The 20,722-nt window shown below is 42.5% G+C and overlaps 1 protein-coding gene across 2 annotated transcripts; it reads left to right on the top strand.

The window, feature by feature from the left end:
- Nucleotides 1-952: 952 nt before the first annotated feature.
- On the top strand, nucleotides 953-11,454 carry dctn4 (dynactin 4). Of its 2 annotated transcripts, XM_070962472.1 has the most exons (14): nucleotides 954-1,159; nucleotides 1,871-1,941; nucleotides 2,063-2,241; nucleotides 2,444-2,487; nucleotides 2,923-3,030; nucleotides 3,815-3,835; nucleotides 4,373-4,446; nucleotides 5,549-5,661; nucleotides 5,752-5,861; nucleotides 5,971-6,044; nucleotides 6,468-6,522; nucleotides 6,808-6,915; nucleotides 9,817-9,914; nucleotides 10,002-11,454. In XM_070962472.1, exons 1-14 carry the CDS (start codon nucleotides 1,025-1,027, stop codon nucleotides 10,219-10,221), a joined length of 1,410 nt encoding a protein of 469 aa, XP_070818573.1. In that variant the 5' UTR covers nucleotides 954-1,024; the 3' UTR covers nucleotides 10,222-11,454. The 2 variants fall into 2 exon arrangements, with proteins under 2 accessions (XP_070818574.1, XP_070818573.1); XM_070962473.1 differs by lacking the exon at nucleotides 3,815-3,835 and having other exon boundaries at nucleotides 953-1,159.
- Nucleotides 11,455-20,722: the final 9,268 nt, after the last annotated feature.

The raw sequence follows: 20,722 nt of genomic DNA, 5'->3' as shown, positions 1-20,722 counted from the left end.
CATGGCTCATTACCTCTCTCTGGAATCAGCTGTTGCCATGGTGAGCTGGTACTTGGCCATATGCCCCGTGGGTGGCTGACAGGCCTCTTTCCAGTGCTGTTAGACTGGCTGTGTTTTACACAGTGTTCAGTTCAGGTCAGTCTTGTTGTAGCAAGGCCACATGATTATGCAACACAATCAAAGACAAAAAAAAAGATTGGAATCAAGGGGAAAAAATAAAGAGAAGCTTTATCATCAAGTAAAAGATGTATAGTTTTCAAATTAAGTGTCTGAATTTGGTCAGCTACTCGTCTATTTCTGTTCCTCTGCAATACACACTGTCTATGGATATGCCAAGTGTGAAAATCTTGTTTTATATGAATTTATCCCGCTAAGCTAATTGAATGTTCTCCCTTTTACTGACCTCTGGATTACAGGGTCTGGCTCACATGCATCACCGTACCGTACTGTGTTATTTCTGTATTATTTTACTTTTTAGTTGAAAGTTGTGGATTTGTTCAGTTGTCAGGGGCTATTTGAACAAACTCCTTAGGTACACACTATTACAGCATTGATTGTGACTTTTTTTTTAATGAAATACCGGAGAATTTTATGTGTCAGACCTATATCCAAACATAACTATCTTTTACAGTTAAAGTTTTATTTACTCGATTGGCCGAAATTAGGATCAAAATTTAAAAGATTTTGCAGGTTTTTCCATACAAAACTACTCTAATGTGGGTGTTGATGCATTATCATACAATGGGCCCCTGGGCACAGACATACAAGCCCCCGTCCTATACAGCATGTGTTAATCTACTTTCCTGGTTGTGATGCAGGATATATTTTCTCAAAGCCCTTGAGGGGCTTTAGCCCGCCCATCCCTATCACTCTTTCCATTGGCGAGGGCCTGGCAGCTTCACTATTGACCACACGAGGTCGACATTGAGCACACTGTATTCCTTCAAAGGCCAGACGACTAGCGGTGACATCAATATTAGCAGTGCAGTGAGTGAGTCCACGGATCTGGCTGCTCCGGTTAGAGATGGCGTCCCTTTTGCAGCCAGATAGAGTCGTCTATCTGGTTCGTGGAGAGAAAAAGATCAGAGCCCCCTTATCTCAGCTGTATTTCTGTCGCTACTGTAGTGAGCTACGATCTCTAGAATGTGTGTCTCACGAGGTACGTAAACGCTTTCCTTTCCGATACCCTGGTTTTGACAAGCTAGCTGTTAGCTTTCTTTAGTCAGCAGCTACTTTGTTGTTAGCCGGCTTGCTAGTAGCATTGACACGTAGGTGGGATTAGTGCAGTCTCCTCGTGCACTGTATGGCTAAATCGCTTGTCAGTCAAGGGCCTTTCCAACCGTCTCTTAATTTCATTGGTTGCAAGCGACGTTCAACTTCCGTTTGAGTTACTGTTAGGTCGAGCGCAGCATAAATGGGCGACAAGCTAGCAATTCTTTGATCTTAACGTGAAAGTACTCGGCTAACCCACCTATAAAGAATATGAGCGGCATGTCCGACAAGTAAAAACTCTTTGTCACAACGTTAGTGTCCCCCAGCTATCGTCCTCACTGTCAAAATCCAGCTTGTCAATGTGTCTCACGGTTATGGACACCACACCCAGACTGACTTAGATTTTTCATCTATTGCACATTCAGATCACTCGACAGTGATTTTTTCTTTGTAAACACGAAATTACTGACAGTTCATACGAAAAACCCATCAACCTCGGCTTATTAAAAACCTACCGTCACTGTACCACTCTGCCCAAGTAAATGCTAACGATATTCTATGATAATTGCATGTATTTATGTAGCAGCTGTAGCAGCTTCAAGATGTAGATGCACAGTTTCCCTGACTCCTCCTTTGTACCCCTGTTTTTGATGATCAGGTGGACTCCCACTATTGTCCAAGCTGTCTAGAGAACATGCCATCTGCAGAGGCTAAGCTTAAAAAGAACAGGTGAGACTGAGGTGCACAGTACTCCTGCAGATCACTACTGACCTTGTATCCATCTAATTTCATCATATTTACACCATTAATGTCCTCAAATCCATTCCTGATTATCTGTGCTCTGCTGTAGGTGTGCAAATTGTTTCGACTGCCCATGCTGCATGCACACGCTGTCTACTCGGGCCACCAACATCCCAGCTCCTCTACCCGATGACCCTACCAAGACAACCATGAAGAAAGCCTACTACCTGGCCTGCGGCTTCTGTCGCTGGACCTCCAGGGACGTGGGAATGGCTGACAAATCAGTTGGTGGGTGCTGATATAAGACGCAATAATGGGGTCATATTTACAGTATTTTGAAAACTTTTCCTTTAAATGAGGAGTAAGAAGCATCAACAGTATCAAAACACCATAATGTGTCTTGCTGTTGGTCTACGGTTGCTGTTGTTTGGTCTGTTTGTTTCTTGTGGCTGTATACATCTCATGTGTTGGTGAATTTTGTTCACTGCAGCCAGCGGTGGATGGCAAGAGCCAGAGAACCCTCACAGTCAGCGGGTAAGTTTTCCCCCTTGGTCATTAATATTCTCTCGAGTTGCTCACATGATTCCTGATCATGCATTACTTGTCTTGGACTAAATGTTTTTCTGAATAAGTGACACCCACACATGGCCGACCAGAGGCAAAAGCAAACTGAGTGCTTAGCTGCGGAGTCCACAGATATTCCCTTTTTATTTTTTCACTATTTAAGTACATTTGAAAGCAAACGATCTTTTATGTTTGTGCAGTTTTTACATTTACACCTTCAGTACTTATACTAAATAACATTTTTCATTTCACTAGTTAATGCATAGACTGTTAACCAGTTGTTTTGAGAGAAAATATCACGGTGTGTAACTGTAATGCCTTCCTGGATCATTGTGTAAAAAGAAATGAAGGAATGATGACCAGTCTCTGGATGAATTGTTTACTTTACTAATTGTTTACCTACAGATCAGCAAGCTGATTGAATATTACCAGCAGCTTGCGCACAGAGAGAAGCAGGACAGAGACCGGAAGAAGCTTGCCAGGAGACGACAGTGCATGCCTCTGGCGTTCTCGGTACTCTGCTCCCTCTGAGCCCATTTCATCCTTTTTGAATATTTGATACCTTCTTCTTTGACCTCTTTAAATGTCAAACAGCTGTTGTGTCACTGTCATTTGTTTCAACATGAACGGGTACTGTTAAAAATGAACTTAGACGAACAATTACATGAATTTTAGAGATTTGGTTGATTTCAGAGTTTCTACCTAAATCCCAACAGTAGTAATCTTAAAGTATTTGCCATTGGGGATGTTATGTGATTAGCACACCTTTAACCAAAGCAGCAGGGAATGATTAACTGTATCAGCTGCTCTAGCGTTTGGTTGCAGTGCAAGATTGACACCATGTCTATGCTAGGGCGGATAAATGTGAAAATGCTGTTTACGTGAACATTCTCAAGTTGTCTTGAAAGTTTCCCGTCCACATTGACGTTTGAAAAGAACGGGAAAAACAATGTCAGCTTAACTGTCCATGTTCAGATTTAGTCGCCCTGGTGCAGACATGGTCTTCATGCTTCCTGAGCTTGTTGGCACATTGTTTACACCTCCTGCATTGTGCTTTTACAAAAATGAACATCCAGTAATGCAAAGCAGTCTTTCCCGTTGTGTATTGGAAGCGTTTTTAAAGTCTGAAGCACTCTGATGTCCTGCAGTTGTTTTCCATCACTGATGCATTTCTGTTGCTGTTGCATGTCACCAAATGCCACTAATGTTTGCCAAATCGCTTGGGTTTCACCTGGTTCTTTGTTCTCTCCTTTTTTCTTTGCTTATGCACTCTGATATTTTGGTTTTTACCCCCCAGCAACACACTATTCATGTGGTGGTGAGTTGTATTTTTCACAACTTGGGTAGTCTCATCGTTACTGTAGTGCTGTCTCCTCTTTATCTCTGTTCCTGTCTAATTTGTGACCTCACAGATCACATGAATGTCTCCTTGGGTAAATGAGACGGAGATCCACACAATGGGAGCCTTTATGTTGATGGCAGGGAGAGATGAAATGGAAGACTTTGTAGAAGTCTGGGAGACCAGATCAAAATATTTTTCTTACTAATTAGTCCTGAACTCTCAGCTGATTCTCTCCCACCATCCTGGGCAGAAAGACTCCTGTTTGTGTTTCTTACCAGATGACCGATTAAATTGTTTTTGGCTTATTTATTGTTTATTTAAATGTCAAGTACCATTTCTTTTCGTTTTTGTTTTTAAAAGATGTCATAGCTGTCGAGATGTAGCGATAAAAGTAGACCTGTAGAAAAATGGCTCCTAGGTTAGATGATTTCATAAATTGTCTTGAGTCCTCCAGGGTTTTCAGTGAGCAGAATGCCTGATCTTGTGTTTTCTTTCATCCCTAAATTCACTCAGGAAAAATATGGCCTTGGAACCAGACTGCAGAGGCAGAGGTCTGGAGCTCCCATATCAAGCCTGGCTGGCCTTTCGTGAGTGGTCTTTTGTCATATATTTAAGTCACTCCTGCTTTTGTGTCCCATTATGCGACTTTTTTTTTCTGAAGGACAGCTCCCCTGCTTTTCCGTGTTTGCACCCAGTAATTACGTTGTGTACAGACATATTATTGGTGAATTTGATAAATTGATTTGTAACCTTCCAGCAGCCATTGTGTCATTAATTCCAGTGTGCCATGAAAATCAATTTGCAGAGCCTTGAAACTTGGCTTGAGAACATGTCGTAGTCCATCACAGTGAACAGTTTTTCTCTAAGCTACATCATCACCTTGTAGTAATACAGTTTTGCATGAAGACCATTTTTAAATTTCAGCCATGGGATGCATTCAAGGACCCTACTTAACAACAGAAAATTAATAATTGGCTGACAGAAGGTATTGAATTGACAAATGTGCTGTCAGATGCAGGAGACAAATGTTAAGCAGGCTGGGACAAAGTGGCTATGTTCACACTGGAAGCCTTAGTGCTCAGTTTTGATTTATTTTTGTGTTGCTGTTCAGATTATTTTTTAAAATGTGACCAGAATCAGATTCCAGCGTGAACTTGTCACTGTCCTGATCTGACCCGCACCTGCCATATGGAATTAAAAATGGAGTCAGTGTTTATGATTTCATTTCTAAGTTGGCATGCACTGGAAGCCAGGGAGCAGATGGTAACAAAGATGTGGATGAGGAGAAAGAGAGCCATTTGCAATCATGGCTTTTGGTGATGCAGTAGCTGCTTCTTCTGTACAGAGGTGTGTGAGGATGCAGGAGTGGTGGGATCATTTCGTGAATGGTTTTACAGAAACATGTTTGTGTTCGCTGAGTGACTCCTGCCGGCACAGAATTGTGGTGAATGTTGATCTACAATGATGTTAAAGTTGCAATAATTCCAATGTGACTGTTCAGATTGTGGTTGCATTGCAAAAAATCAAGTGTGCCACATAAGATAGATTGAATGTGATTTGTCCTGTTCATTCCATCAAATTTGGGCCACCCTGGCCTGCAGTCTGTCCATAGCCAATGAAAACTAGACAGACGTCCACCAAATCCAGTAGACATAGATGTTGATAGCAGTATTTATGTAACTTCACTAGCCTTAAAGAGGGTGAGGACCAGAAGGAGATCACCATCGAACCTGCCCAGGCTCTAGATGAAGTGGAACCCCTGCCTGAGGATTGTTACACCAGGCCCATCAGCTTACCGGAGGGTAAGAGTTTCCTCACTGAACAATACTTGTCATTTTTGTCCCTCTAATAGTTGAGGTAGATTTAATCAGTGTTTTGTTGTGTCCTCCCAGTGACCACACTGCGCCAGCGGCTTCTGCAGCCTGACTTCCAGCCTGCGGGGGCGTCTCAGCTCCATCCCAGACACAAACACCTCCTGATGAAGCGCTCACTGCGCTGCAGGGTCAGTACCTCTTCAGGATTTTATTCCCCGGCATCAGTGGGAGGCTGTTGTTTTTATGCAGATCACATTTAGATAAGGTTTTTTTTTTTTCTTAATTCTCCTCCTCCAGAAATGTGAGCACAACTTGAGCAAGCCAGAGTTTAATCCCACTTCAATCAAGTTTAAAATTCAGCTGGTGGCAGTGTGAGTATCGGTCATCAGATTCTGTCCTAAACATGTGTTTTCACCATGATGTCGAGCTTATTCTAATTAATGAAAAACAGACATTGGCCTGAAGCCTGCTGTAGTTTAATTAGATTAAGATCCTGAAGTTTAAATTTAGCCAAGTGCAATTACTAGCACATGTTCAGGAAATTATTCATGCAGAAGTAGCTTAATCTTAAACAGGTTTTTGAATGGAAAATAATCAAAAATAAACCAAATTGCCTGTATCGACTGTTTTAGGGTAATCCATGTTGCACAAATAGAGCGCTGATGTCAACAGTTCATGCTTTGTGAATGATCAACTCGCAGCTTTTAGTGAATGTGGTTGAATGCTGCATTGAATACTCTCAGCGTGTTTGACTGGCGGTGTATTGATCGTCCTTCTGCCTGTTCCTCCCACAGGAGTTACATCCCTGAAGTGAGAATTATGTCCATTCCAAATCTGCGCTACTTGAAGGTCAGTGTGTGCTTGGGCACCTTGAATATTATCACATGTTTTTTTCATTCGGTTCATAATCACCTGGATAGCTGGAGCGTGTAACGCTGTGAAAAACAAGGGTTCAGCTTTCTCAGTAAAACCTTGTCGTCAGCAAGAACCAGTGGTGCTAAGCTACTGACTGAGATAAATAGTTTACCTTGGTGGTCAAACGAAGGCCAGAGCTGCTCAGTGGTGCCTTACAAGTGAACTCAGTCAGCTTTGAAAGCTAATCTTGGTCAAATGTTTGGGTTTTTTTTTCCTCAGGAGAGTCAAGTGCTGCTGACTCTGACCAACCCAGTGGAGAACATCACCCACGTCACACTGGCTGCCTGTGAGGAGGAAGATCCTGATGACATCAACAGCACTGCCAAGGTACAGAACCAATGATTGTCCCCTGTATTATATCAAACAGTGTCAAGTAGTGGGCATTGCTCATGTATTCTTTACTCGTCACTGTCCAAACACTGACAGTATGATTTAAACAGTAATCCTGTAAATCCTGCCTTTAGTTGACTTTTAGGCAGCGTGCCTGTCATTATGTTTTCATTAGTGTACAATCACCTGAAAAGTTTCTGCAGCAGCCCAGAAGGGACAAACAAACACTGAGGCTTTGAGGTTGACACTTTTGAGGTTTTCAGCCACCGTAGTTTCTCCAACATCCTGGAAAAGGAGAGGGTGAGGTGAGGGGTTTTCAGTTGCTTGCATTCTGAAACCTCACCACTAGATGCCACCAAATCCTCCACACTTTAACTGCTGGAAAGAGCATCATGGCTTAAATGAAGACCATATGAAAAGGTCACAGATTGTGGCAGTTGTTTACCCCCTGCCTTAAATATTCTGTTTGTTATTCCTACAATCGTCCCAGCCAGCTTCAGAGAGTTCAGCTCCTTCAGGCTGCCTGTTCCTTATGGAATAGGTAGCCTTGTTGTCATCTCATATGGAGAGCAGTTGTGTCCCATTTTTACCTCCATCTGTCAGCTGTCACATGCGCAGCTAAGGGTACCATGTTCCTGTGGTAAATGGTCCACTGAGCTGCCTGTTGCCAGCAGTCGCTGTGGGGCTCTCAGTGACTTCAGGCTGTTTGTCTTGGCCTCTTTAGTGATGAAGTCACGGGCCAGACTGGGTAAGGAAGAGCTCCTGGCCAAAACAGAGCGTCTTCATGACCCATTTCCATTCACAGCAAGGCTAAAAGAGTGTGCAGTCCTCTCATTCTGCTTGATCTGATATTCAAACACCTGGAGGGCAGTGCGAACCCCAGCGAGCCATGCTTGTTGATTTCATCAACCTGCTCTTTCCAAGGATGCCTTCCCTTACCTCTTACTCATATTAGGGCTGGGCGGTATGACGGTATATACCACACAACGGTGGGAATGAGTCCACTGCTAGAGATTTGGTATTATCATTTCTACTGTGGGAGCAGACCCTGAAGCTGTATTTCCACACTGTCATTCACAGCATGTGCATGACACACATGACCGGATGTGTTGACATCACAGAGTGTAGCTGCCTCGTGCTCTATCCTGCTTGTCTGTATATATCATTTTCCACTGTTTTGTTGACGTTGTGCATACGTCCAAGTACATGTAGTATTTATATCACTGCAAAAATAGTAACATAAACTGTGATAGAAGAGCACCACTAATGTTTATTATGTGTTTCTTAGTACATTGATTTTACATGTAAATATGATCCAGATTTCTTGTGTCCCACAAATGATTGAGCAGTGCAAACGTGAATCAGTTGTATTTAAGTGTTATTATGGGCCACCTTCACATGAAGTCTGCAGAGAGCAGCTTCACTTCAGAGAGTGCTTTTAGAAACTTGAGAAAGGCCTCCTGAAAGGACAAAGTGCTCATCCAAAGAGCTCCTCGCTCTTGACTCAGAAGATCAGAGCAGAGCCCAAATGATAAAGTGATTATTTGGGTCTGTATCATGACTGTAACCCAATTCTTTATTTCATATTTGTGCATATTGACATAACTTGTTTATTGTATCCTTTCTTCATCTCAATTTGCTGATAATTCTTTTGAAATTGTAGTAATCTGACTCCACCATTATAATCGAATTATTGTGTTGTGTAAAATGAAGCCAAGCAAATAGTAACTGTTATTTTCCTTCCTTCTCTGCTTTTTTCCCCACAAAAAGTTCATCTACGCTGTTTTTTTCCTTCCTTTTTACTTCTTAAATTACATCTACTCATTGAATAAATCCAGTATCTATGGATATGCCGACATCCAGAAGTCAGACACGGGATGTCTCTTCCTTCATTAAACAGTCTGTTCTCTGTGTATTTGTACACAGGCTTCACTTTCCCGCACAGCTCTTGTACGAGTTCGTGATTTGCGTCCCACCTCATTTGTGAAGTCACAAAATCCTGCTCGTACTTACATGTCAAACTGAGATTTAAGGTGAGCTCAGAGAAACTTTCCCCTTCAGCAGATGAATGAGCAAACGACCTTCTAGTGTCAGACTCTGCACACACATCAGTCTGCACAGCGAAGGGCAAACAGCCAAATGAAGTAACGAGGAAGACGTCTTTAGGTTTTGTTTTCCCTGTATAAAGAAGAGAGGGTCGCGCTCTGTGGGCCTCACCGTTCATAAAATACATCAAGTTGAAAATCATGTGCTTTGTTAAGTCGTACATTAAATGGGACTTGGATTACAAACGATGTGTCTCCCAGCGACTGGTTTGATGATGTTTTATGAACAGTGAGAAAGCTGAGGTCCACTGTGATTACCATGGATATCATAAAATTTCTTATTTGATTGAGGTTTCAGATGAGATTGTTCTGACTTTAAATGCATAGCAGTGATTCACTTTGGGTTCATGCATTTCCATTTTGGGTGGACTCTCAGTGATTGATGGTTGGGCTCACCCGTCGGCTCTGTCATTCCATTCTGGGTAAATTCACAGTGATTCCCTGCACCTGTTTCCTTCCCTGGCACCCCGAGGTAGAGATTGTATCCCAGCATTTGCACACGCCGATGAAGACCAGGTGGCTGAAAACAGTTTGTGTGTTGGCAGACAGATGACTGAGTGAACTTATTAAACAATGCACTGCTGAGTGTGACGCTCTCTTTCTGCGTGGACCCAGATATTAAGGATAACGCACCAGCTGGTCAGAGCGCAGTGGCAGCCTTACAAATAGAATTAGATGTTGGTGGCATTAGTGTGCTTCAAAAGCAAAGTAATGTGACATTTAAAATGTAGTTGACTCATCCAGTAGTTTGAAAGTCATTGAATGATGGAAGTGTTTTTCTTTTCTTTTAAAGGTTGTAGTACCCACCAAGGAGCTGGTCTTGGCAGGAAAAGATGCTGCTGCTGAGTACGATGAGCTGGCTGAACCTCAGGACTTCCAGGATGACCCAGAGTAAGTGAACACACACACCCGCACACACAAGCGCACACACATGCACACACACTTACTCTTACCCTGATCCTTCTGTCTTTTCCACAGTGTTATTGCCTTCAGGAAATCCAACAAGATTGGTTTCTTCATCAAAGTGATCCCTCAGAAAGAAGAGGATGCGGACGTCATGGTTTCGTTCAAGATCCGTCACGACTTCCGCAACCTCGCAGCTCCCATCAGGCCGAGCGAGGAGGGAGCCGAGAACGCCACCGAGGCCATTTGGCTCACGCACCATGTCGAGCTGAGGCTGGGACCGCTCGCTCCCTGAACATGAATACTCTGTCAGACAGTCCCAGTGTTGGGTTCTCTGAAATAATGTCTGTATACTGTGGGAATGACTTAATTTACAAATGATTTCTGATTCTGCTTATGTAAGAACTGTGTGAAATCTGCTTGTCATGCAGTTGTTTTTTGTTTTTTTGTTGCTTAATTATCAGATATGTTGCCGATTGCATGATAGCCCAGTTTATCGAACTGTAAAAATCCATGGCGGACTGCAGACTTAACTGATAAGTTCATCAAGTTTAACCTCAGTTAATTTTTTTTTTTTTTTGATTTTAATATTGCTAAATGCAGCACCAAAAACATGACAGTGTACAGTATTTCACCACATCATCCTCCTCAGCTTCAGCACTACCATCCATCAGTTAAAAGCACTTTTAGTGTGAGGTTACTGAGAGCAAACAGAACTCTACACGAACATGTGACTGCTTCTTTAAGATGTTCAGTTTTGTTTGGTTCCATGTATTTGCTGTTGGTGGAATGTGATATATTTGTCATGATTGTACATACAGTATTTTCTTAAATAGGAAAAGCAACTTTAACCTTTAACACCTACAGTGTTTTGTGTTATTACATCTATTAGCTGCAGTTTTTTTGGTGAAATATTTGAATGTACAGATAAAACAGCAGTTTATGTTCAAAGATGAGAGTGAGTGGTTACACATTAATAAAGCGACAACATCCAGATCCAGATTGGAGAAAATCAAGTCGATGAGCAGAATCAGAAATCATAACTGAGAACAATCTGAGTAATTCCCTCCCGTGCAGCACACGCCTCTCCGCTTTTAGCTTACGTATCCTTGTCCACATCCTTTTCTGCAGACAATAGTATCATATTAACTCGCATGCTTCAATTCTACTAAATATCGCTGACAATGCCATCACAGCTACTGATCCTGTACTGTTTTCTTATTAGAGAGGCTCTTGGGTTGAAGGCGATACCTGCCAATGATTTTACTATTGACTGAAGTCACACCTTCATTGGCACTTTGGAGAGGATGTATGAGCAGCTCTGTAAACACATCATTCAGATGTACTGAGACACTATCATTTTTTTCTGATCTAAAAATGTTTTGGTTTGTAGAATTCACTGACCTCTCGGTGTATATCGTAAGCTGCTGTCATGTTTGGTCTCGTGTGTTAGTAAAAACAGAGCCTACAAACAAACACAGTTAATCCTCTGTACCGGCTAATAAACTAATGTGATACTGTCTCTGGACCTCTTGACTATTTTTTTTTGTTGTTGTTGGTGGTGGTTTTTAGGGCTGGCATGACTTTAAAAGGGGTGGCACGAGGGGGCAGCAGGTAGTGCGCGTGCCTCACAGCAAGAAGGTTGCTGGTTCGATCCCCGGGTTGGGCCTTTGCATGTTCGTCCCGTGCATGCGTGGGTTCTCTCTGGGTACTCCGGCTTCCTCCCATAGACCAAAAACATGCTCATTAGGTTAATTGGTGACTCTAGAATTGTCCTTAGGTGTGAGTGTGAGCATGAATGTTTTGTATGTATATGTTGCCCTGCGATCGGCTGGCGACCGGTTCAGGGTGTACCCCGCCTCTTGCTCGTTGACAGCAGGGATAGGCTCCAGCCCCCCGCAACCCCGAAAAGGGATAGTTGGGTATAGACCACGCGTCTCAAACTCATTCCACAAAGGGCCGTGTGGCTGCAGGTTTTTCCTCCAACCAATCAAGAGCATGCAGTCTGACCAATCAGCTGTCTGAAGACTGAGATCAGCTAATGAAATGAGTCAAGTCTGGTGTGCTGCTGCTTGGTTGGAAAGGAAACCTTCAGCCACTCGGCCCTTTGTGGAATGAGTTTGAGACCTGTGGTATAGACGATGGATGGATGACTTTAAAAGCATATGAATACTGTCAAACTCCTCTGTGCATCGTGGTGTATTCATTCTCACCACAGGGTGGCACTGCAGGCAAACAGTTTATGGATAGCTGTTAAAAAGGTGGGAGCTTTGTGAAAACATGAGAGAGCATACAGGGACATGTGTTCTGTAGCATGACTGTGAATGACCTTACAAGCTGAAACAGTGCGTGATTATAGTAATGTCTGACTGAGACGCTGCACTGAGATCCAGACAGAAACATTTTGATAATAAGCCAAGCAAAGCTGGATGCTTTTTTTCTCCAGGATATGAGTCATGAGGATAAAATGTCTTCTTGACGATTGCAGTAGACAAATTGAATTTGTGTGCCAACAGACAGCGTTTTGCATTTAACACATATCAGTCCTGGTCAGCGATGCTCTGCTCACATAGGACTGTTTATTGCCTCTGAAAAGGCAGATCAGATATGGGTGATGCAGGCCTGTTGCAGCTGTCCAATGAGACCCGTCTGCTGTGTAAACAGACCCACTCCCTCTGGGTAATAAAGCCATGATTTTCTTTTATCTTCAGCAGATATAAACAGCTCAGAAGAGTGGCCTATGTGAGAGCCATAAATCACCCCTGAAGATGAGGTAATAAAGCACACATGGAGCGAGTCCGTGCCACTGAAACGGCCCAGACTCCCACTTCAAGCACAGCTGATGATAGCAGTAGCTCACTTGAGTGCACGGCAGTGGTATACTGTACCTGCACTTACTTGGAGGCTACTTTACTGCTGGGAATATATTATTTTAGCAAAAAGATGAACACTTGCTTAATCTAAATAAAAACAGTGATTGAAAAATGACTGAATCGGATACAGCAGAGGAGATTTATGCAGAAACCTAATAACTGACTCATGAGCAGACCTTGAATGATGCCCAAAAACACCGTCTGGAAGATGAAGTCTGGATTCTTCTGGTCAGGATAATATTTTCCTGGATCAAGACTCACGCTCAGCGTCAGTGTGTTCTTATTTGAAGACCCCCATTCTGTAAACAGCACAGAAATTTGACCTGTGACCACGTTATGGGGATTAGAAATTAATATCAGGGTGTTCCAGCAGTGTTGAGTAAGTAACTGGCTTTGTGAAGGACTTTCATGTCTCTGCTTTCTTCTTCCTCTGTTTTTCCTCTTTTGAAGACTAACATCTTTATTTTTAAAGACAGACCCGGCCAGCCTTGACCAGATGAAAAATTCCTCACTGAATTACAAGTCTGACTGCACCCAGGACCTTTCCACAATTACGTCATCGCCCAAACCGCCAGTAACTCACCCACAGCAGAAGCATGACACAAGCAAGTAAAAGAGGAGGAAAGCTACACCTCAAGAGAGGCAGTAAATTCCCTCCATCAAATAAAAAGATGGCTTCTAGAAGTCTGCACGACTACCATTCCTCGATGTGTTACTCTCATGCATCAACTGTACATGAGCTGTGCTTTCTTCATTAGATCTGCCAGGTAGATAGATTTTGTGGACCAGAATAGTTTGGACATGTCCTGTTTTTGGGGGGACACAAGGAGGAGAAGCATAAAAGACCCCAGAGCTCTACCTCCTTCTCTTTTAGATTGAGCAAAAGGCCTGGAGGTGCTCTGAGTGATAAATTGCCTCCTTCATTTTCTGCTCACCAGACCATCATCTGGTTAATTAGAGGTAATTGATGATGTCTACCCAGATGAATAACTGTAGGCATGTGGGCTTCCAATGCTGGGAGAGCCAAGCCGGTGAAACCTTAGCTTTTCAGGAGGAAAAAAAAGCCTTTCTCTCCTCTTTCTGTCATTTTCTCTCCATCACCCTCCATTTCCTCTCGCCTTCATTCTCAGTCTGCATTCTGATGGCTGTAGGTTAGTTGGAATGTTGACTTTGGACGCCTGGTTGAAAAAGATCGCTCTGAGAAAGCAGCTGACCCTCGACACCCCCTCGGAGCCCCCTGTTAGAGACTCAGACTGCAGGCCTGTGCTCTGTGCTTTCATTTATTATTTGCTCAATTGCTCACCGGGTGCATGATGTGTGTAAGGGCACAAGTGTGCGAGTGAAGGCCAGTGCCATGGACTGGGGCCCCCCCAGAGGGCAGAAACTCTGCTGTTTGTTTGGCATCATTTCGCTAAATGGAAAGATCAGAGCAACGATTAAATCAGATCAGGATTTATTTAGTTCAGTGAAGGATGCTGTGCTGTTGTTACTCTGTGATTTGGTCAAGCAGTGTTCCCTTTGCAAACCTTAGGAGAGATGCTGAAACCCTATTTTCATATCTTCAAAGGTATTTTTGTGATCCCACAGATATCTTCTGTCTGCCTGTAGAGCTAAAATGTTTGCCCACTGTGCAGCTAATGTTTAAATACAATATTTTCGATAGACTGCCACTGCCTGGCCTGAGCAGCACACCTAACACACATCCCAGTGAAAAGTGAGAGTGTAGCGGTTGTGGAAAGGTTGGTTTTGCTCTGGACATCATTTTGATCATTTTTAATCCAAAAGTACTTGTCTGTGAGATCAGAAAAACGCTCGGGAAGATACAATCTGCTGCTAGATTATAGCTAGATTAATAGATTAGAAATTATTTTTTTAACTTAATCCTGTGCAGGAAATATGGATGGCTGGGGTCACAAATGGGGCTACACTTCGGGAATTACGATAATTGGCTTCCATCAGATTATCTTAGCCTGGCATAAAGACTTGAAACAGCAAAATAGCTTAATTTATGGATTTAACAAAGTAGATATGAGGTGTTAATTAGTGAGTTTTAGACGTGCTAGTAGTTAGATATTTTTTTCACTTTAGGACAGCTGTTTCCCCCTATAGCTGTTTGGCTATAGCTTCATATTTAGCGTATAGATATGATCTTCTCACATAACTCAAATTCCAAGTGTTTCCCACATATAATTTTCACTAGTGTGTGCTGAATTGTGCTCTAGCATGCTGCCATAGTCACAGCTAAGCCCGAATTTTCCAGAGGACTTTGGTTCTCTTTGCACATATAATTCAAGTCACAGGACATTTTGTCCTGGAACATGAATGACACTCATAAATGAGTTGCTTATATCAGCAAACAGAGCAGAGCTTGAGTGCCCTGACATTTACAGGAAAAGAGTCATGCATCTCTGCACCTGCCACACTAAGATCTTAATTCAATGATGCCTAGCACAAGATAATCCTCTGAGGTCTGCAAGTATCCGCCCAAACAAGATTCATTAATTGGCAAAATGAATTGCATGCCCCAAAGAAATTCAGCCACACGCCAGCAATAATGCATGTTCGATAAAAAAAAGGATTTCAATTAGGTCAACACTTGTAATAGAAGCACTATTGTTGTCTCACTGTGGACGGTATAGCCAGAGGCTTCTTGTGCAGCTAAGCCCCATTAGGTCTTGCTGATAGTGTGCTGGCAGCTGAGAATGTGTGGATAGATGCTGAAGACAGAGGTGGCTGGTTTCTGCTGTGCAGCCGTCCCAGGGCATGCGGCCAAACCCACAGAAGCCCAGCCCAACATGACCCACACCACAAATACTATATATCCACATCCAGTATATACACACAAGTTCCCATCACTGAGCAGTGCTGTATTTCAGCCAGGAGAGGCTGAGCTAAATCAATGTAGGAAATCAATGAGAGCTTCATTGGATTTACAGGGCAGGTATATGAAATGTCAAACTGTAGATGGGGATTTGCTGTAGACTCTATCAGCAGCATATTTCACAGGCTGAAGAGGCTCTTAAAAGGCTAGAGGACAATAAAAATCCCCTGCAGATCTTTGAGTCACCTGTAGTGACAGAAAACAGCTGCAGATTTTAAAGCTTTGCGTGTTTTTACTTGCATGATCATTCATGACTCTGTTTTGCTCATGAGAGATACATGAAATGTATTTATGTAAGTCAAAAGCTCAAAAGTAAGGCAAAAGCTCCAAACCTGCAGACTGAGACATCCCAAGGGATCTCAAGAGTTCATAATCACTGAATTTGTTGTCCAAAACTGTTTCAGTTTCAAAATTGCTTCCAGTAAAGGCTTAAAAGGTCAACTCTGCAGTGTGTTTAGCTGACTGCGTGCAGATAAACACATAATGAGGGCAGAGGACATTGCTGTGAAGTGGTCATAATCATGCAAGACAAAACCTACACTTCACATTTTATCACATCCACTGATTCTCAGAGATTTTGTTTGCCGTGCTCAATTGGAGTGTGAGGTTTCATTAAACAGCTCGCAGCTGATGCAGCCACAGGTGTAGTGTTTGTACTGCACACACTGCACACTGCTAAAGTCTAAACCTGTACTGGGTGAATTAATGAGAACATCATCTGTAAAAGAGTTTTATAGATCCTCAAGCTCAGCTGTGGAAACAGAGTCAGACTCAAGAACCCGCAGGGAGGGTCGGCAGAGAACAGAGGGCTAAGTTACACATTTCAGTCATGCCCAAAGAATTTAAGACGGATTATGCTTTGCCATCCCTGCTAAAACAATAAAACAGAGAACACATAATGAGATCATTAAGACATACAGTTTGTGGGATACAAGATGGCTAATAGTTACAGAGAATGTTTGTGAAGTTGAAATCCAACCACTTTTCTTCAGGCGTCATTCGAATCTGATCTCGCTGCATCTTAACTTTACACTGATTGTTTAACTGCGTAGATGCTCCTCTCGACTACAGCGGCCATCTGTAAAATCACATTTTGTGTGTAAACCTGCGGGTGTACTCTCCAGCTGCCCTGAGCTGAATTGATGTTTCAATGGGGGACAGATTGCTGCCTAGTTGGGTAAACTCCTTCCATTTTGAGCTTGTATAAAAGAGGCTGTGTTAACTGAGCCGTTTGAAAAGCAGAAACAGAGATACTGTAGAGATGGAGATAGAAATGAGGCAGACAGGAGGAAGAGATCTACGTTTACTGGTGTTTGAAGCAGAAGTTTTCCAAACATTTATTATTTACACGAGGATGTTTGCTGTCTGAGGACTCTGGCTGCTGCTTATCTACAGCCTGGACTGAGAAGTGTTTCGCTGTCAGGACGTCCTCAAGCGTTGCCAGGTCTGGTCACTGTTTGCAGTCGCTGCTGGGAGGGTCTAGGTGGACCGGAGTCTGTCTAAACCATGTTGTTCTCTTTAATTTCCTGTTGATGGGGCTCACAGATCTGATTTCCTGCCTATGCGGGAAAGATAATCTTGTTGCCAATCCGCTGACTTTGGTGGGGGAGAATTTCACTTCAGTGAGTTGCGACGACTTTATCTAAGACCCCCGAAGCCTCACACGACTGCCCTCACTGATGGAAGATAGGACTCACTGGATTTTCACATCTGTTGTGTGTAATTTCATCATTTCATTTTGATAAGACTTGGTGGGAGAGAGTGTATAAAAGAGAGACAATACAAGAAAAAGAGTGAGTGAAGGTGGTAGTATATAATACATTTTACAATCACTTAACTGAGCTAATAGCATAATCCAGTTTTTACAACTACCAGCGAAAGCAACTTCATAAAATCTCGTTTTATACAGTGAGTCTGACGATGTGCAGCAGAGCGATTGTGCAGTGCGGTGGAAGTGGCTCAGCCTGATGGCAGAATGGAGGAAGGTCAAAGAAATGGAGGAAGAATAATGAAGATCGAGGAGAGCGGGGTCCTGAGGGAAGAAAATATTTCTTCAAAGGAGGGGAATATTTTGGTCTGGGACCAATCTGAAGCATCTGTCACTCCTTTCCTGTGTAACATCCTCTGATAATGGCTAAGACTTTGCAACAGGGGCTCCTCACAGGATCTCACTCAGTCCTTCAGCCGCACATTTGAACTGACACGCATCATCTTTCCATGTGTGGCTGCAGCTGTAAACTATCATCTGTGAATAAACAAGATGATGCTGCAACAATATCAGCATTGGCATGGCTGCAAAATGGAAAGTCTGTGCTACCTGCGCTCAGCAGCTCACAAGCAGCTACAGATAACCGTGGGTGAGCTGCAGTAGTGATACAACCATGACAACTTTCCATTTCACCAGAGGATGGATGAGCTTGACCCCTGAGTACTTGACCTTGTTCACCCTGAAGCAAGAGCAACACATTCCCCGCTGGATCAACATCACCCTGTTCAGTGTAAAAAAAACTTTCCATTTGCTGAACGTTGAAAGAGGGACCACCTCTGAGGTGCAGTTTCACACAGATTAGAGTCACATGGAGAACTGTGTGTTGCTGTTGAGTTATTCCTTTAAATGAGTATGAGTAAAACAACATGTGGGTGGAAGCCTTAGGACTGCAATGACTTCATGTTTCTGGGGTAGCTTGCACAACATTGTTAGCAGGAACTAGCCGGCAAACGTCCAACATGATCTGTTATTAAGAGCCTTTTTTTTCCTCACTTCACTGAGTTCATAAATATTTTCATGCTGGGGGTTATCATAACATGACCTCAAGCTAAGCTAAACAAAGCATTCCTTCTCCTTCTGCGCCGAGTAAAAACCTACATCTACATCTCCCTGCATGCACTTTCATTTCATCCCTATTCACAGCTTTTATTGACATCTTTGCGTTCTTCTCCTTTTCTTTGTTTCTGTGGCCATCTCTCCATTTGTCCATCCCTCCTTCTTTCTCTCCTCCTGGTCCACCCAGCCCCTAATTAGAGGGAAGTAAAAATAAGCCCGCTGTTGCTAAGCTTGTGAGCTTGGAGTCGAGCAAACCAGGTTTGCTGCCAGATGAGAAACCTTTCGGGCACATTTGCCAGCACATAGCCTTTAAGTGGGTCACGAAACTGAAACCCAGGCACAGCTTTTTAGTGCTTTAAACGGCCCTCTGGAGGCAGACAGCTCCAACCAGAAGGTCAAACATCCCCTCAATCAAGACCCCCAAATCCCAGACACCTCAGGGACTTTGGTGCTGAATTTATTAGCAAGCTTTTACACTGGCTTGATCACCTGTGGGCTGGAACAGGAGAAGGCGGTTTTCTGGAGTCAGCCCCAACAGGAACTTGGTACTGCTAGCTATTTATTTTCTCATTTTCTTATTCAGCACTGTAACTGGATAGGCCCAGATGGCTGCTGCTGGTGAGATTGGCAGGCGTGCATTTCAGGCTGTTTATATTTGGGTGTATCTCCAGGGATACTCTCATAACTTACATGGTTGTTATATCACTGACTTATGAGTTTACGAGCAACTCTGCATTGCAAAATATGTCTTTTCATTCATTTTTATAATTGCATATTTGTTTATTCTGCACAGGAAAACTTGATTTTCTCTGTTCTCAAAAGTTTTTTTTTTTACACTGGATGCTCTGTTATCCTCAGTCCCTCAATAGTGGCGAAGAAAACACAGTATTATATTCTGCTACAACACTCTGCACTGTGACTATATGATTTTTCTTTTGCAGTCGAATAACCTGAGCTGAACCCATTTCTTCGTGGAATGTGTTCTTCACTCCAAGCAACCTCGTATGGGTGTGCAGTTTCTGCAAAAAGAGGTATTTGTCACATACTTGTTTTAATGGGTTGTGTGGTGTTGCCTTACATTACTAAAGGTTTATGAGGGGAAATATGGTAGAACCCAAACTGTCAGTTAACCCTGGCTGCAGCCAGTAATTAGACTTGCCATTGGAAAGCACACACGATGGTTACTGACTCAGATTTAGGAAGCAGAATGCTGGTTTGGATTTGATCCCAGAAGAAATGGTCATATCCTTTCTTTGATTCTACAGACAATAATAACATTGTTGTGTTGCTCTGGTGTGGGCTCTCAGTCTGGTATTGACTTGATTGCTCACATTGCCTGCATTTAGTGCAGTCAGGTTTTTGTTGTGTGATGTTCAAAAGCTGCTCGCACAAAGAAATATCCAAAGTCTTTTGAAGGAATGTAACAAAGTATATTTACTCAAGTACTGTTTAAGCACAAACAGTATTTGTATTTGTAGAGTAATTGAGCATTTCCATTTTCTGCTACTTTATACTTCTACTCCAATACATTTCAGATGGAAATAATGTGCTTTTAACTCCACTGATTAATAATATGACATGTAATCAACTGTGATCTATTATTAAAGCTTGATATGACAAGATAAGACTTTTTCTAATCCCTGGAGGAAATTTACAAGCTATCCAGAAGTATATAAAGTGATTACAATTAATGCGTCAATACAATAAAATAATTATTTTGAAATGGGCCATTCTACAAAATGATTACCTTTAGTTTTGGTTAAGTGTCTTGATGCTAATACCTCATGTCTTTATGCTAGATATGAAGCTACAGCCAGCAGCCAGTTAGCTTAGCTTAGCATAGCATAGCATAAACAGTGGAAATGGGAAAGAACAGCCAGCTTGGCTGAAGGTAACAAAATCAAATCAACCAACCAGCAAGTAACTGCACCCAGCCAAGAAACAAAAGTGTACGCAACAGCATGTAAAACTACAAACTGTCGTTTATAAATTTGGTTTTAAATGGATTTTGTTATTGTTGATGTAGACAGGCTGGCTGCTCTCAGTCTGTATGCTAAGCTAAGATAACCGGCTGCTGGCTGTGGCTTCAAACTGAAGGGACGCATATAAAAATGGTATCATTCTTTTCATCTAACTCTTGGCAAAAGGAGAAAAAGCATATTTATCAAAATGTCATACTGAAACAGCAGGGATAGTTTGAATTTGTTTTTCCTTTTAA

This window comes from Chaetodon trifascialis, chromosome 5 (assembly GCF_039877785.1).
Source record: "Chaetodon trifascialis isolate fChaTrf1 chromosome 5, fChaTrf1.hap1, whole genome shotgun sequence".
Lineage (NCBI taxonomy): Eukaryota > Metazoa > Chordata > Actinopteri > Chaetodontiformes > Chaetodontidae > Chaetodon > Chaetodon trifascialis.
This window is presented reverse-complemented; position numbering and strand designations above follow the sequence as displayed.